Source organism: Sorex araneus, chromosome 1, assembly GCF_027595985.1.
Source record: "Sorex araneus isolate mSorAra2 chromosome 1, mSorAra2.pri, whole genome shotgun sequence".
Classification (NCBI taxonomy): Eukaryota; Metazoa; Chordata; class Mammalia; order Eulipotyphla; family Soricidae; genus Sorex; species Sorex araneus.
This window is the reverse complement of record NC_073302.1, coordinates 35,149,043-35,165,667: the sequence shown is the minus strand read 5'-3', so window position 1 is coordinate 35,165,667 and position 16,625 is coordinate 35,149,043. Positions and strand designations below refer to the sequence as shown.

The 16,625-nt window shown below is 43.0% G+C and overlaps 1 protein-coding gene across 1 annotated transcript in view; it reads right to left on the bottom strand.

Moving 5' to 3' along the window:
- Positions 1 to 16,625, bottom strand: part of DCAF10 (DDB1 and CUL4 associated factor 10) — a 49,261-nt gene that overhangs the window by 13,670 nt on the left and 18,966 nt on the right. Inside the window, exon 3 of the mRNA XM_055123649.1 lies at positions 14,514 to 14,711. Coding sequence (XP_054979624.1) covers positions 14,514 to 14,711 — 198 coding nt within the window. The remainder of the gene's footprint in view (positions 1 to 14,513; positions 14,712 to 16,625) is intronic.

The following is a 16,625-nucleotide window of genomic DNA, read 5'->3' as shown; positions in this document are numbered from 1 at the left end:
GAAACATTACTTTAAAGTTTCAAACTGTGGGGCTGGACAAAGTGTACAGTGAGCAGGGCACCTGCCTTGTGTGTGGGTACCTGGGTTTGATCCCCAGCACCATACATGGTCTCCTGAGCCCACCAGGAGTGATCCCTGAGCACAAACCCAGAGTAACCCTTGAGCACTGCTGGGTATTGCCCCCAAACAGAAACAAGTAGAGCTTTTTTTTAAAGTTGCATCACATCTACAGAAGAGAACATAATTAAAACATAGAATTAAGAGGCCAGAGGGACCGGAGCGATAGCACAGCGGGTAGGGCATTTGCCTTGCATGTGGCCGACCCGGGTTCGATCCCCGCCATCCCATATGGTCCCCCAAGCACCGCCAGGAGTAATTCCTGAGTGCAAAGCCAGGAGTAACCCCTGAGCATTGCTGGGTGTGACCCAAAAAGCAAAAAAAAAAAAAAAAAAAAGAGAGAGAGAGAGGCCAGAGTGATAGTAAGCAGGTAGGGTGTTTGCCTTGTAGGCGGCTGACCCAAGTTCTATCCCCAGCACCCCATAGGGTCCCTCGAATCTCAAAAGAAGGATCACTTCTATTTGGAATACCTGAATAGACCTATCACCATCAAGGAAATTGAAATGGTAATCAAAAGTCTTCCCAGAAACAAAAGCCCAGGTCCAGATGAATTCACTAGTGAGTTCTTCCAAACCTTTAAAAAGGACCTACTTCCAGTCCTTTTCAAGCTTTTCAGGAAATTGAAGAAAGAGAAATACTCCCAAACAGATTTATGAGGCACACATCACCCTGATACCAAAAGCAGACAGAGAAACCACACAAAAAGAAAATTACAGGCTGATATCCCTAATGAACACAGATGCAAAGATCCTTAACAAAATATTAACAAATAGAATTCAATGACTCATCAAAAAGATCATATACCTGGGGCCAGAGCAAAAGGCATTTGCCTTGCATGTGGCTGACCCAGGTTCGATCCCCAGAATCCCACATGGTCCCCTGAGCACTGCCAGGAGTAACCTCTGAGCATTGCTGGGTGTGTCCCAAAAAGCAAAAGAAAAGTCAAAAACCAAAAAACAACCATATACCATGACCAAGTGGGATTCATCTCAGGGATGCAAGGATGGTTTCATATTTGCAATTCAATCAACATAATTCATCATATAAAAAAAGATAAAAAAGTATGATCATATCAATATATGCAGAGAAAGCATTTGACAAGATCCAGCACCCATTTATGATGAAAATTCTTAACAAAATGGGAATTGAAGGAACTTTCCTCAATATAGTCAAAGCCATCTACCACAAGCCCACAGTAAGCATTATTCTCAATGGGGAAAAACTAAAAGCTTCTCCTCTAAGATCAGGGACAAGACAAGGATGCCCACTCCTGCCACTTCTATTCATGACACAGTTAAGGAAGAAAAAGATACTAAGGGCATCCAGGTAAGAAAGGAAGAAGTCAAGCTCTCACTATTTGCAGGTGACATGATACTAAGAGAACCAAGAAGCTCCTAGAAACAATAGATTTATATAGTAAAGTGGCAGATTACAAAATCAATACCCAAAGCCCATGGCTTTCCTATGTGCAAATAATGAAAGAGAAGAAAGTGATATTAAAAAAACCTGTTCACAACCATGGCTCAGAAAATCAAATACCTCAGAATCAGCTTAACTAAGGAGGTAAAGGACCTGTGCAAAGAAAACTACAAAATGATACTTCAAGAAATAACAGAAGACATAAGGAAATGGAGACACACCCCCTACTCATGGATCGGGAGGATTAACATTGCCAAAATGGCAAAACTCCCCAAAGCATTATACAGATTCAATGAAGCTCCTATAAAGATACCCATGACATATTTCAAAGAAATTAATCAAACACGCCTGAAATTGATATGGAACAATAAACCCCCATGAATGGCTAAAGCAATTCTTGGAGAAAAGGAGTGGGAAGCATCACCTTCCCCAACTTCAAGCTGTATTACAAAGTAGTAATTAAAACATCATGGTATTAATAAAGACAGACCCGCAGACCACTGGAACAGGGTTGAATATCCTGACATACTCAAATATATGATCAATTAATCTTTGATAAGTGAGCAGAACTATGAAGCAAGGAAAGCCTACTTAACAAGTGGTGCGGGCAAAACTGGACAGCTACATGCAAAAAAAAAAAATGGATTCAGATGCTATTTAATGCCGTGCACAAAAGTCAGATCAAAATGGGTTATAGACCTCAACATCAGAGCTGAATCCATAAGGTATATGGAAGAAAATGTAGGCAAAACCCTCCACAACACTGAAGCTAAAGGCTTTCATCTTTAAAGATGAAACGCCACTGACCAACCAAGTGGGAGCAAAAGGGAAACAAACTGGACCGCATTAATCTAAGAAGCTTCTGCACCTCAAAAGAAACAGTGCCGAGGACACAAAGACAGCCTATGGAATTATTTACCTAATAGCCTTCTGATAAGGGGTTAATATCAAAGACATACAAGGCACTGGTTGAACTCTACAAGAAAAACCATCCAACCCCATCAAAAAATGGGGCAAAGAAATGAACAGAAACCTTATCAAAGAAATTCAGATGGCCAAAAGACACATGAAAAAATGCTCTTCATCACTAATCATCAGGGAGATGCAAATCAAAACAACAATGAGATATCACACAACACAGAAACTGGCACACATCCTAAGGAACAAGAGAAACCAGCACTGGTGTGGATGCAGGGAGAAAGGGACTCTCCTGCATTGTTGGTGGGAATTCTGACTGGTCCAGCTTTTTTAGAAAACAATATGGACATTCCTCAAAAAACTAGAAATTGAGCTCGCATTTGGCCCAGCAATACCACTTCTAGGAATATAACCTGGGGCCCCCAAAACGTACAGCAAAAACATCATCTGCACTCCTGTGTTCATTGCAGCCCTATTCACCATAGCCAGAATCTGAAAACAACCTGAGTGATGAGTTCAGACGAATGAATAAAGAAACTATGACACATCTACATAATGAAATACTATGCAGCTGTTTGGAAAAATGAAGTCATGAAGTTCACCTCTAAGTGGATTAACATGGAGAGTATCATGCTGATTGAAATGAGTCAGAAAGAGAGGGACAGATACAGAACAACTGCATTCATTTGTGATATATGGTAGAAGACTAATATTCACGGCCAGGGAAAATGGGCTAGGAAGACTGGTCAACAGGTGGAATCAATCACAAGTGTGTATGGGGCAGGGGGTAGGTGTTCATTGCAGCTCTATATAAGATAGAGAAGACCAGAACAATAGCTGAAAATTAGCATGCTGGACAAGAACTGAGTGCTAGTGTTAAGAGTAGGTAAAGGGATAGATCTGATTGATAACCTTTTAGGTATATTGCAACCTCAATGCCAAAAATGGGGATGGGGGAGGGAGAGAGCGAGCGAGCGAGCGAGCGAGAGAGAGAGAGAGAGAGAGAGAGAGAGAGCTCAAGGCAGGCTGGATGGGAGGTGATGGGGGAGGGAAATTGGGGACTTGGGGACACTGGTACTGGGAAATCTACCCTCGTGGAGGGATGGGTGATGGAACAGTGTATGACTGAAACCTAATCACGAAAAGCTTTGTAAGGGTCTATCTCAGTGATTCAATAAAAAAATTAAAAAAGGGATCACTTCTGTGCAACAAAGCCAGAAGTGAGCCCTGAACAACCCCCCAACTAGCAAAAAAAACAAAAAACAAAAAACCCTGTGATTCATCACTCATAAAACGTAGAATACCAGTAGAAATCCCCATTTCTCTATTTCCTAAATCTCTGCTTCTCTCTGTTGCATCCTTTAAATATCAGGTACCAAAAAATCATAAAGTGACTTTTTTGGGGGGAGATGGTTCACACCTGGCCACATTCAGGGCTTACTCCGGCTCTGCATTCTGGGGTCACTCCTGGTGGTGCTCGGGGAACCATATGGGGTGCCAAGGATCAAATCCAGATCACCTGTGTGACAGGCCAGCACCCTACCCACTGTGCTATCTATCTAGCCTACTAAAGGGACTTGTCTTTTCTCCTGAGGATACTGAATCTTAATTTTATTACAGTTTAGGTAATCTGGTTACAATGTGTTAATAATGTTTATGGTATTGAAGTACAAAGGTAGTGTACCCCACCACCAAAAATGTTTTTAAGTTTTGTTTTCTTCTTCCTATGTAGCTTCTACTTATAAAACATTTCCCCACTAGGGGCTGGAGAGATAGGTGAGGCATTTCCTTTGCATGCAGCTGACCTGGGTTCATCTAATATGGTCCCCAAAGCACCGCCAGGAATGATTCCTGAGTACAGAGCCAGGAGTAAGTGCTGAGCACCACCAGGTAAGGCCCCCCAATAAAAACAAGCAATAAAATTTCCCCACTTTTGCGGGTCTTTCCATTACAAATTCCTTTTATTTTTCTGCTTTTTGAGTCACACCCAGCAATGCACAGGGGTTACTCCCAGCTTTTGCACTCAGGAATTACTCCTGGCGGTGCTTGGGGGACCATATGGGATGCTGGGAATCAAACCTGGATTGGCCACGTGCAAGGCAAACACCTATCTGCTGGTGTTATCGCTCCAGTCCCGCAAATTTTTCATACTAACCTGGCACTGTTCAGGGCTTACTTCTGGCTCTGCGCTCAGGGTTCACTCCTGGCAGAGCTCAGGGGACCATATGGGATGGTGGGGATCGAACTCTGATTGGTCAAGAGCAAAGTGAGCACTCAACCTCTTACATTATTGCTCTGCCCCCCTTTTTTTTTGAAATTTCTCAGATGTCTAGTTATATTTGTTGTCTGCTCATAACTGAGAAGCACCAAAAGACTGATGGAAATTGTTTGTGCAGGGGTAGTGACTTGAGTGTAATTCTAACAAAGGAAGCCTTCCACTGCACCTTCCGTTGCCCCCAAACAATTTGTAAGTTTAATTTTCTATTCCCCAGCCCCCTTCTCTTCTGAAGAAAGGAAATCACACACTGCTTGCCTGCGGTGTCTGCAGTCAGCTGTGGGGATTACTGAAGGCTGCACATCTGGTTGTGGCCATGGCACCTGCTGGTCACACTCTCTTTAAGGAGTCCAGGGTCCCAGACAGCAGTGCTGATGGGACTGCAATTGCCATGTGTGTGCAGGATAGGAGACGGGTCTCATGCTTGCAAAGCAGGCCCCCTTAACCACTGAGCTATACTGGGCACCCCCATAGTCAGTTTCTTTAGATGACCACTACAAGAATTCGGTATTCAGTATGCATACGCTCACTTCATCTCCCTGACTGTGGCGAGATACCTAAGTCTTCAATATACTGACGTCCTTCAACTGGAGTATTTCTTCTGAGGGTGGGAGCGGGGATGGTGTCTGGGTCACACCCAGTGGTGCCCAGGGATTCAGCCTCCCCTGGGTCAGTGCTCAGGGGTGGCTCCCGGCAGTGCTTGGGGGTCATACAGTGCTGAGGACAGAACTGAGGTCAGGGGCACACAAGGCAAGTGCCTGGACGCCTCCCATCACTCTGGTTCAGATTTCCTGTTACTCTGCTTTAGAGAAAAAAGCTGGACACTCCTGTTGAAATAGGTCAGTCAGCCTCCCTTTGGGCTTAAGTGACACAAAATAAGTTCTTAAACATCTTTCACTTAAATCCTTTAGCTAGTACCACCAGTGTGCCAAGATGGTGAGTCCTGGGATAGGTTTGTTTTTTAGTTTTTTTTTGGTTTTTCTGTTTTGTAAATTGTAAAAAGTTCTCAACTTTCCCCACAGCTGGCTTCAGATCAGACTTTTATCTACTAGCTGCTCCCCCAAATCTCCATGTTCTGTGTTCCCCAGAGCCATTCGCAGTGATATTCTGTCAAACGTGGTCAATTCAGTGCTAGGATCTGGTGATCCAATGCCTGGGCCAATAGGGTAGTTCTTTTATTAGGAGGCGAGGTTTGGGTCAAGTCTGGTGGTTCTTGGGACCACATGTGGTACTGGGGATTGAGATGGAGTCAGCTGTAAACAAGGCAAGCTCCTTACACATTGTACTGTCTTCTAGCCCCTAGCCCCTAGTTTGAATCCCTCTTGTCACAAGCTATGGTCTCCTCAGCACCGCCAGGGGTTACCCCTGCACACAGAGACAGAGAGACCCTGGAGCAGCACCAGGATGGTCCCCAAACCAACTCACTTACTAAAATGTCATACAAATCTTACTCATTCCTAGGTACCAATTAGTATAATTAGTACTGAAAATGATAATACTTTTTTTAAAAAATATTTTTTAATTTATTTATTTTTTTTGCTTTTTTGGGTCACACCTGGTAATGCACAGGGGTTACTCCTGGCTCTGCATTCAGGAATTACTCCTGTAGTGCTCAGGGGACCATATGGGATGCTGGGAATCAAACCCGGGTCGGCCGCGCGCTAGGCAAATGCCCTACCCGCTGTGCTATTGCTCCAGCCCCCATGACAATACTTTTTAAATTTTAAAGTTGTGATGTTTAGGAACACTAATTTTTCCATTGTGATTGTGTACTTATCAATCTTGGTCAGTTTTTTGTTTTAAATCGTTTGTGTTTTTTGCCATACTATGTCTCTGGCTCCTGCCATGGTTAACTCTTATTCTGATAATTCGTCAACAAAATATCTAGAATTTCCTACAAATCAGATGTTTAAAAAAAACTATGGCCTATGGGCCAACTCCGTTTTTACTGATCACTGCCTGTTTTTGTTTGTATTTTGGTTTTTCATTTTGGACCACACCTGGTGATGCTCAGGAATTACTTTTGATGGTGCTCTGGGGACCTTATGGGATGCTAGGGATTAAACCCAGGTCGGCTGCATGCAAGGCTAATGCCTACCCACTATACTATCGCTCTGGCCCCCCACTGCCTGTTTCTACTGAAAATGTGTGTTCAAACACAGCAATACCCATTCACTTATTTTCGGTGGCTGCCAGGGGCCAGAGTACACAATGCCTAAGTTATTACTTGGTCCTTTATAGAAAGTCTGTCGGAGAAAAGGCAGCTCAGATAGTGAAGGGACCACCAAGTAAAATGTGGTTGGAGGCCACGCAGGGGAAAGGTGATGCATGCTGAAAGTAGACTAGAGACTTAACACGATGGCCACTCAACACCCCTATTGCAAACCACAACACCCAACTGGAGAGAGAGATCAAAAAGGAATACCCTGCCACAGAGGCAGGGGGGGGGGGGGAGATGAGACTGGGGGGTGGGAGGGATGCTGGGTTTATTTGTGGTGGAGAATGGGCACTGGTGAAGGGATGGGTTCTCGAACATTGTATGAGGGAAACACGAGCACGAAAATGTATAAATTTGTAACTGTACCCTCATGGTGATTCACTAGTTAAACAAATAATTTTTAAAAAGCCTGTCAATCACTGAATATTGACAATCATATATCATCTATGAATAATGAGGTTTCACTTTTTCTCTTTCTAACCACTGAATCCTTTTTGGACTCCATCAACGAGGATAGAGTTGCCTCCACTCCAAAACAATGGTGAGCAACAGTAACAGGCAGCTTCTCTTTCCTGACTGCTTAAAGTTGGGGACTTGGAGGGACAGCACCACAGTCCCGAGTACCATTGGGAGTGGCTCCTGAGCACAGAGCTGGGAGCAACCCCAAGCACAGAGAAGCATGACCTCCCAAAAAGTTAATTAAAAATGTTCAAGTGACACCACCAAGAATCGTGCTGAAATTTTAGAGCATACATTTCAGATGTGTTTCCTTCTATAGTAGCTCTATTATTGTTGCAAATATTTTATTCCCTCACCCAGCCCCAGCCACCTCTGTTTGGTTTTTGTTTTGGGGAACCCACAGCCTGGCTCTGGGCTCAGCATCACTCCCAGTGCTCAGCGGGTGGAGGCACGGTTTCCTGGAGATCAAACCCAAGCTTCTGGATTGCAAAGGATGTGCACAGCCAGTTAAGATCTCTCCAGGCCTCCTATTAGTAGTTGCTGCTACAAACAGGCTTGTGCATGTAGTGACAGTGCTTGCATATCTGGCTGCAGTTCTTTGCTGGGGTTTGCACACTTGGTGATATTGTGTGTATGGGTAGAGGTGACACACTATTAATATTTGAACTGCAGTGCTAGCACACATTTGGCTACAATGCACTGGAAATCTCACATTTTTTTTGGTGTGGTGCAAAGGGTCATACAGTGGTAGTGAAACTGGGGTGACCAGAGCTGTACTTAACTTCGGGGGCAATGGCAGACATACACTCTACCACCGGGTTTCAATATCAGGCCCAGTTAACTGTTTTCTAATAGCTTTTATGAGGTATGAAGTATCTGTCATAAATGTACTCATTTTGATTGTATAATTAGGTAGTTTTTTGTAAATTTACAGAGCTGTACAATTAACAGCACAACTCAATTCTAGGATACTTCTATCAGTCTAAAAATTCCTCCTATCCACTGGTTCCCATTCAATCTTAAAATAGATCTATGGAGACTGAGAGTTTCAGTTTCCGAAAATCTGCCTATTCTGAACACTTTATATATATACAGAATCATATAGTAAGCAGTCTTTTTTTTTTTTCTCTTCTTTTTGGGTCACACCCGGCGATGCACAGGGGTTACTCCTGGCTCTGCACTCAGGAATTACTCCTGGCCATGCTCAGGGGACCATGCTGGGATTCGAACTCGGGTCGGTTATATGCAAAGCAAATGCCCTACCCGCTGTGCTATCACTCCAGCCTGTAAGTGGTCTTTCAATGAAGTTTTTGTCACAACGTAAGTTCTGAATTTTATTCTTTCATCCTTGTAGTACATAGAAGTGTATTCCTTCTCATAATCATATACCACATCTTATTCACTTACCAGGTGATAAATATTTGAATTGGTTCTGTTTAAAAAAATATTTTTACTGTAAGCATGCATGTTTTAAGTCTTTCTGTGGACAAAGTATTCATTTTTCTTAGCTATCTAACAGTGGATTTTCTAGAGCATTTGGTAATTAAGATGTTTAAGAAACTATTTTCTAAATGTACTATTCTAAATGTAGTTTTACATTTTTCCTTTTTTACTTGATTTGGGGCCCACATGGGACTAATCCTGGCATGATGTCAGAGGGTACCTGGGGGAATACCATCATACGGTGTTGGGCATTGGACCTGGGCTTCTTGCATGCAAAGCATGTGCTACAAGCTATTTCAAGGCCCATTTTGTATTTCTGTGTTGTTTTGGGGCCACAATTGGCATTGTGCTTGGGGCTCCGGGCTTACTCACGGCTCTGCTCTAATGGGACTCAGGAAACTGTGAGGTACTGATCAAACCCATGTCGACTGTGTGCAAGGCAAGCACCCTGCCTGCTGAATATTTCTTCAGCCCCCTATTTTGTATTCTTACCAGCAACATATGGACTTCCAAATTCTCATTTTTGCCAATACTTGGTATGTTTTTCCATTAAAGGTATCCTAGTGGGTGTAAAAGGGTACCTCACTGTGGTTTTCACTTACATTTCCCTAATGGTGAACATTTTTCCTTTTCCTTTTTGGGGGCAGGGAAAAGGGCAGTTGGAGCCACATCAGTGATGCTCAGGAGTTCCCCCTGGCTCTGCACGCAGGAATTACTCGGGTGGTGCTCAGGGGACCATACAGGATGCAGGGGATTAAACCTGGTTGGCCTGCTGTACTATCTCTGGCCCACTGAGTATCTTTTCATACGGTTACTCATCACTTCTAGAACTTCCTTAGTGAAATAGTTATGCGAATCTATGCAAATTTATTTTTGTTTGGTTGTGTACATATGTAGCAGAAGTTATCAGAAATGCATTCAGCTTTTAATTTTAATTTGGTTTTTCATAAATACTGTAACAGTTTGAGGAAGTATCCTTTTATTCCTAGTTTTATCACAAATATATGCTACATTTTATCAATGCTTTTCTGCTTTTATTGTTACTATTTATAAGTAGTCACATACATATATACCTTATGTAATAGACATTTCTCCCTTTTTCACTACTAGTTGGTTGTGTTGACTGGGGGGTTGCTCCATGCCTGGCTGTGGCGTTCACACTCTTGGTTACGGTGCTTCCCGGGGTTACACATCAGGCTGTGGTGCTCATTCAGCCATGGAGCTCACTATGGTGTTGCTCATACACACGCTGCTGGGGGTGACACTCCTGCCCAGGGGGCTCCCACATCTTTAGCTGCAGTGTATCAAAGACTGCACACAATGATGACGTACTGGGTTCCCCAGCCACAAAGCTGCTGGAACTGCACTCAAGAGCAGCTGGGTGACACTGAGGATCAAACTTCTGACCTCATACTCACAAGGTGGGCAATTTGAGTCATGGAGTCATTCCTTGTCCCCTTTACTGTTTTTGGAGGTTAGGTCAATCCTCTATCCCCGAGCTAAATTCCAATTAGCATGTTGTTGTAGAATTGTGTGTAAAAAATACTTTGTTCTAAAATTTCTATTACTTGGGGGGAGGTCCTCCCAAGCATAACTCAAGGGAACTGAGGGCCACTTGTGGAGATTCTCACAGGATGATGGTTCAATGTGAGGGCTCAGGGATGCAGCTGCCTGGCCCTGCAGAGCCAGAGTCCACCAGGACCTTCCCAGCAGTGCACAGGGCCAGAAGGGTCAATGGCCTCCAGGGTGACATTCAACAATGCTCAGGGCTCAAACCTGGGTTGGGTGCATGTGTCCCAACCTCTGTACTATATTCCTGGGCCCTAGTTTTTTGTTTTTTTTTTGCCACACTGGTGGTGCTCAGGGGTTACTTCTGGCTCAGCACTTAGGGACCACTCCCAGTCGATGTATGTTGTGCAGGAACAGAACCTGGGTCTGCTGTGTGCAAGGCAAGCAGCTAACCCCTGTACGATCTTTCCAGCTCCAATTTTTTATTCTAGTGCTACAATCATTAAACGAGTTAAAAAGTGTCCTCTACTTTCTGAGAATTTGTGAAGTCTAATCATTCTGTAAATGTTTGCTAGTACTCATCAGTATGACTTTTTAGATGTGGGCTTTTAATCATGGGCAGATAATCACGGGGAGGGTGCTTTGGGTCACACCCAGTGGCACTCACTCCCGTGGTGCTGGACAGACCATATGCAGTGAGGGGGAGTTGAACCCGGGTTAGTCCTGTGCAAGGGAAACATCCTACCCACTGTACTATCTTTCCAGCCGCCGATCATGACTTTCTAAATGAACACTTTACAGGATTCAAATTTTTCAAAAAAGACTATTTAATACAGATTAATTTTTTAAACTTTTTTCTTCTAATATTATCCTTGAGTTTAGATACCCTGGTTCTAATAGTTTCATACATAAAGAAGGATATTTTTCTGGAATTTGAGCAGTTTGATAAAACTGGAATACTTTGCTTATTATAATGTTTCAGAAGTCCCCTATAAAACTTTAGTTTTGGGGTCACATCCAAAAAAGCTTACCCCGGGGCTGGAGCAATAGCACAGCGGGTAGGGCGTTTGCCTTGCACGCGGTCGACCCGGGTTCGATTCCCAGCATCCCATATGGTCCCCTGAGCATCACCAGGGGTAATTCCTGAGTGCAGAGCCAGGAGTAACCCCTGTGCATTGCCAGGTGTGACCCAAAAAAAAGCGAAAAAAAAAAAAAAAAAAAAAAAAAAAAAAGACAAAAAAGCTTACCCCTGGCTCTGCACTCAGGGGTCACTCCCGGCAGGGCCTGGGGGACGATATGGGGTGCTGAGGATCGAACCTGGGTTGGGTGTAAGGTAAGTACCTTACCCACTGTACTATCTCTGCAGCCCCTCATTGGGCTTATTCTTGTTATTTTTCTGAGTTAGATGGATTAATTTATTAATTTTTTTGTCTATCTTCTGACTACAATTTTTTCCCCAGATTATTTAGAAAGTTTATTTATCTACAAACATGAGAATATTTAGTTTTGTGCTATGTGTGCTGAATTTGTGTGACAATGATTCTTTGAGAGTGAGATCTACTTTGTAGCCCAGTATATGTTCAGTCATTGGATATGTTCTTAGTTTCAGACGTATATTCACCACTCGAGGGGGCAGAATTCAAACTATGCAGGCAATAGGTTTGCTTAATGGCAGAGGATGAGGATTTCACACTTTTTTTGGGTAATTTTATTCATTTTGCCTTTTACGGTTTGAATCTGTTACTATATGCATATAAGATGTGAATTATTTGGGTGCTACTTTTAACTATTTGTTCTAATGGGCATTTTTTTCTCCCTGAGGGAGTGGGGAGGGGCTTGGACACTTTTGGTTGTGCTCAGGGCTAACGCTTGGGCTCCACACTCACGGAGCACTCCCTCAGTGCTTGGAGTACCACATGGAGTTGGGGCATTGAACCTGGACTGGGCTATATGCAAGGCATGTGCCCTATCCATCTGCTTTCTCTCCAGCTTCATCAACACACATTTTAATATACATCTTTTACCACTAACAATGTCAACGCCTTAAACGTTATGTTGTTTGCCACTTATGAAGATAAAGTTGTTTCTTTGACTAGTTATTGCTTGTTATTTCCCATTATTTTACTTTCAATTTTTTTTTTTTTTTTTTGCTTTTTGGGTCACACCCAGGAATGCTCAGGGGGTTATCCTGGCTCTGCACTCAGGAATTACTCCTGGCAGTGCTTGGGGGACCATATGGTATGTTGGGATCTAACCTGGGTCGGTTTTGTGCAAGGCAAGCACCCTACCTGCTGTGCTATCGCTCCGGCTCCTACTTTCAATCTTTCTACATTAGTAGTTTTTAGGTTTGTCCATTAAAAAGAATAGCTTCGCTGTTTGTTTGGCTGCTCTGCGTTTGGGAGTGCTCAGGGGCTGCTCCTGGGGGCACTGAGGGGTCATGCCATGCGGGATCCACTGAGTAACCTCTCCAGCACGGGGGCAGACCTTGTGCATGGGGACTACGCTTGACCTGATGCTGAGAGGCTGCTTCCTGCAGTGCCTAGAGTCAAGCCCAGGGTCTCAGACATGCAAGGCAAGTGCTCTACCACTGGCATTTTTTTGTTTGTTTTAGGGCCACACCTGGCAATGCTCCGTGGAGCACCTGGGATGCCAGAGATCTAACTGGGTTGGCCACAAGCACCTACTTGCTGAACTCTGGCCCTTAAGTCACAGACATTTTTAACTAAGATCTTTTTTTAAACTAAATTCTCTTGTTAGACCTGGCCTCAGGAGAATATCTCAGAAATTCTTATTCTGAAATACTCTTATTCAGAAATAACACCTTAATGAGAAAGAACAAAGGGAAGAGATTGATGTATTATTGCACTGCTATTTCACCATAACTAGCAATCAGTATATTTATTTCTAAAACCTCAACTTTGTGCAGGAGGGAGGGGGCACATACTGTGATGTCAGGGATTGCTCTGAGCTCTGTGCTCAGAGGTTGTTCCTGGTGGTTCAAGAGGGCAGCGAGGGGCCCTGGTCATGCAGTGCTAGGAATTAAATCTGGGTCTTTTGCATGAAAAGCATGCACTCAACAAGGACCCTACCTGCTTACTACCTCTCCATCCCAGAGATCTACACTTTTAACACATACAAACAAAGTGCAAAAATTACAAATAGATTTAGAAATAAACTAAAAAAATTCAAAAACACTGCAGTCCCACAAAGAAAATACAAAAATAATTTCCCTTAAATTCACAGAGCCTAGGCTGGAGAGACAAGGCCGCTGTCTTTTATGTCTGATGCCAGTTTGATCTCCCCAGCACCACCCAGAGACCCCGAGCACCACCAGGAGTGGCCCAACCCCCTCCCCGCCAAATAATTTAAAAAAAAAAAATTCAGGACACTTCTTATAAGCCAGTTTTCATAATTAGTCTTTCCATTAAAAGAAAAAAGATTTTGTTTTACTTTGGGGCCACCCCCACGGTGCTCAAGCCTACTCCTGGCTCTGTGCTCAGGAGTTTCTTAGGGGGGGTCTAGATATGGTGCCACGGAGTTGAACTGGGCTGGTCACATGCAAGGCTTCTGCATTATTTCCCTGGTCCTCTTCATAAAATTTTGTCTAAAAATTATAGTATATAGTTAATTGCAAGTAACAAAAGACAGAATCTTTCTTTCCCTGGCTTTGGGGCCATACTTGTTGGTGCTCAGGGGGTGTGCCCAGATTGGGTTGGGGTTCTTTGCTGATGGTACCCATGGGACCAGGTGGTGCCAGGGATCATACCCAAGGCTCCAGCATGCAGAGCATATTCTTCAGTTCAGCCCTCTGAGCTATCTCCCTGGCCCTGAAATCTTTTTTTTTTTTCTTTTTGGGTCACATACGGCGATGCACAGGGGTTGCTCCTGGCTTTGCACTCAGGAATTACTCCTGGCAGTGCGCAGGGGATCATATGGGATGATGGGAATTGAACCCAGGTTGGCCGCATGCAAGGCAAATGCCCTACCCACTGTACTATCACTCCAGCCCCATGGAATCATTTTTTGATTGTTTTACCCAAAAGCAGTTTCTTTATGCTAGAGAGATATAGGAAGCTAGGATATAACACCAGATTTATTTACCATTTTTAAAAAACCTTTTTCTCAAAATCCTAACATGGTCTCCTATTCACAAACCTGTTGGTGTCCCAAATAATGACATTTCCATCAAATCCTGATGTTACTAAAAGTCTTGTATTAGTATCATATTCGATGTTCTTCACCCAGCTAGTATGACCATGTAAAGTGCATACTTTGGTGTTCAATTTTCTCAGATCCCATAGTGCTATTGTAGTGTCATCAGAGCAGGTAGCGAACAGCCGGTTATCAAGAAATCTACAAAGCAGAAAAGAAAAACTGGTTCATTTAATATTTCACTTAATATTTTAATAAAAAACCTGGACTTCAGTCTCTATATCACCTAAGCAAGAGGAAAAAAAAAAACCAGGATGACTACAAACTCATTATTAAGCCTGCTGATTTCTGATATATAAATAAAAAAAAAATCACCATGGCAGGATACTGTAATTTAACAGGGGCTATGTTACAATTTTATCCACTCATCCACAAAGAAAATTTTATCCACCTGCTTTATATATTGATTTTTATTTGAAGCTAGGAATAGGAATAGATGTTTGGAAAACTATCAAAAAGAAAAAAACTAAAAAATTTAGATAGAAAATGCAATTGGCAAGAGACAATTTAATAAGAGACAAAAAAAAAAAAGATTGGAAGACTGCTAATAAAGGTATAGGGGCTGGAGCGATAGCACAGCGGGTAGGAAGTTTGCCTTGCACTCGACCAACCCGGGTTGATTCCCAGCATCCCATATGGTTCCCTGAGCACTGCCAGAGGTAATTCCTGAGTGCAGAGCCAGAAGTAACCCCTGTGCATCGCTGGGTGTGACCCAAAAAGGGAAAAAAAAAACAAGGTATGTTAAAAGCAATCAGTATAGAATTATAAAAAATGTTTACTGGGCTATAAATACTATCTTTACTTAGAACACATTTCTAAATAAAAGTTGACATTAAAATGCCGTCTTTTTTGATTGTTTTGTGCCATACCCAGAGGTGTTCGGGGGGGACGATGCCACCATTTTCCATCTTTATAATTCAAAGGTATTCTCCAAATCATCTCACTTAGCACCTCTCTGTTAGGTTCTGTCAAGACTACTAGACAATCAACCTTGGTTTTGTTTTGTTTTTGGGTCACACCCAGTGATGTTCAGGGCTTACTCCTGGCTCTGCATTCAGGAATTACTCCTGGTGGTGCTTGGCAGATTATATGGGATGCCAGGGATTGAACCTGGGTTGACTGTGCAAGTCAAATGCCTTACCCATTGTACTATCTCTCCAGCTGCAAAGTCTATTATTTTACGGTAACTTTTCAATCCTAAATGAAAATGTACTTTATACAAATACTTTAAAAATAACAAACCTATGAATCATACTTTAATCTCTGCCTCATTCAACAGGATGTGTACGGTTTCTCTGATATATGTGTGTATATATATGTATATATATAATTTCTGCCCTATTCAATATTAGGATCCGTTGTCTCTACCTCTGGTATGTGTGTGTGTGTGTAGAGAGAAAGAGAGAGTGCATCCTGACATATATAACTTTCTAATCTCTTACAAAATAAATAATTTCTGGGATTTCTTCTAGAAGGTATTATACACACATAATTTTATGGGAGAGGTGTCACTGTATCACTGTCATCCTGTTGTTCATCGATTTGCTCGAGTGGACACCAGTAACGTCTTCATTGTGAGACTTGTTGTTACTGTTTTTGGCATATCGAATACGCCATAGGTAGCTTGCCAGGCTCTGATGTGTGGGTGGGATACTCTCGGTAGCTTGCTGGCTCTTTGAGAGGGACGGAGGAATTGAACTCTGGCCAGCCATGTGCAAGGCAAATGCCCTACCTGCTGTGCTATCGCTCCAGCCCAGGGAGAGGTGTATAGAATAAAATAGTGAAGAAAGATTTCAAGGTGTTATCACTGTAATTTAAATTTTCTTTTGGCAAGGTCACACCCAGCAGTGCTCAGGGGCTTCTGAGTGGTGCCTGGAAGAGTGGGATAGAATTTGGAGTCCTCATACAGTGCCAGGGATCAAGGGCAGGGCTCCTATGCAAGCAGCCTAGCCCTCTGAACCAGCTTCCTGGCTCTGAACTGACTTAAACCACAGCAGGAATTCCCCAAGGGGTCAGGGTACACAGCCATGTAGGGGGTGGGTATATTCTGAGAGA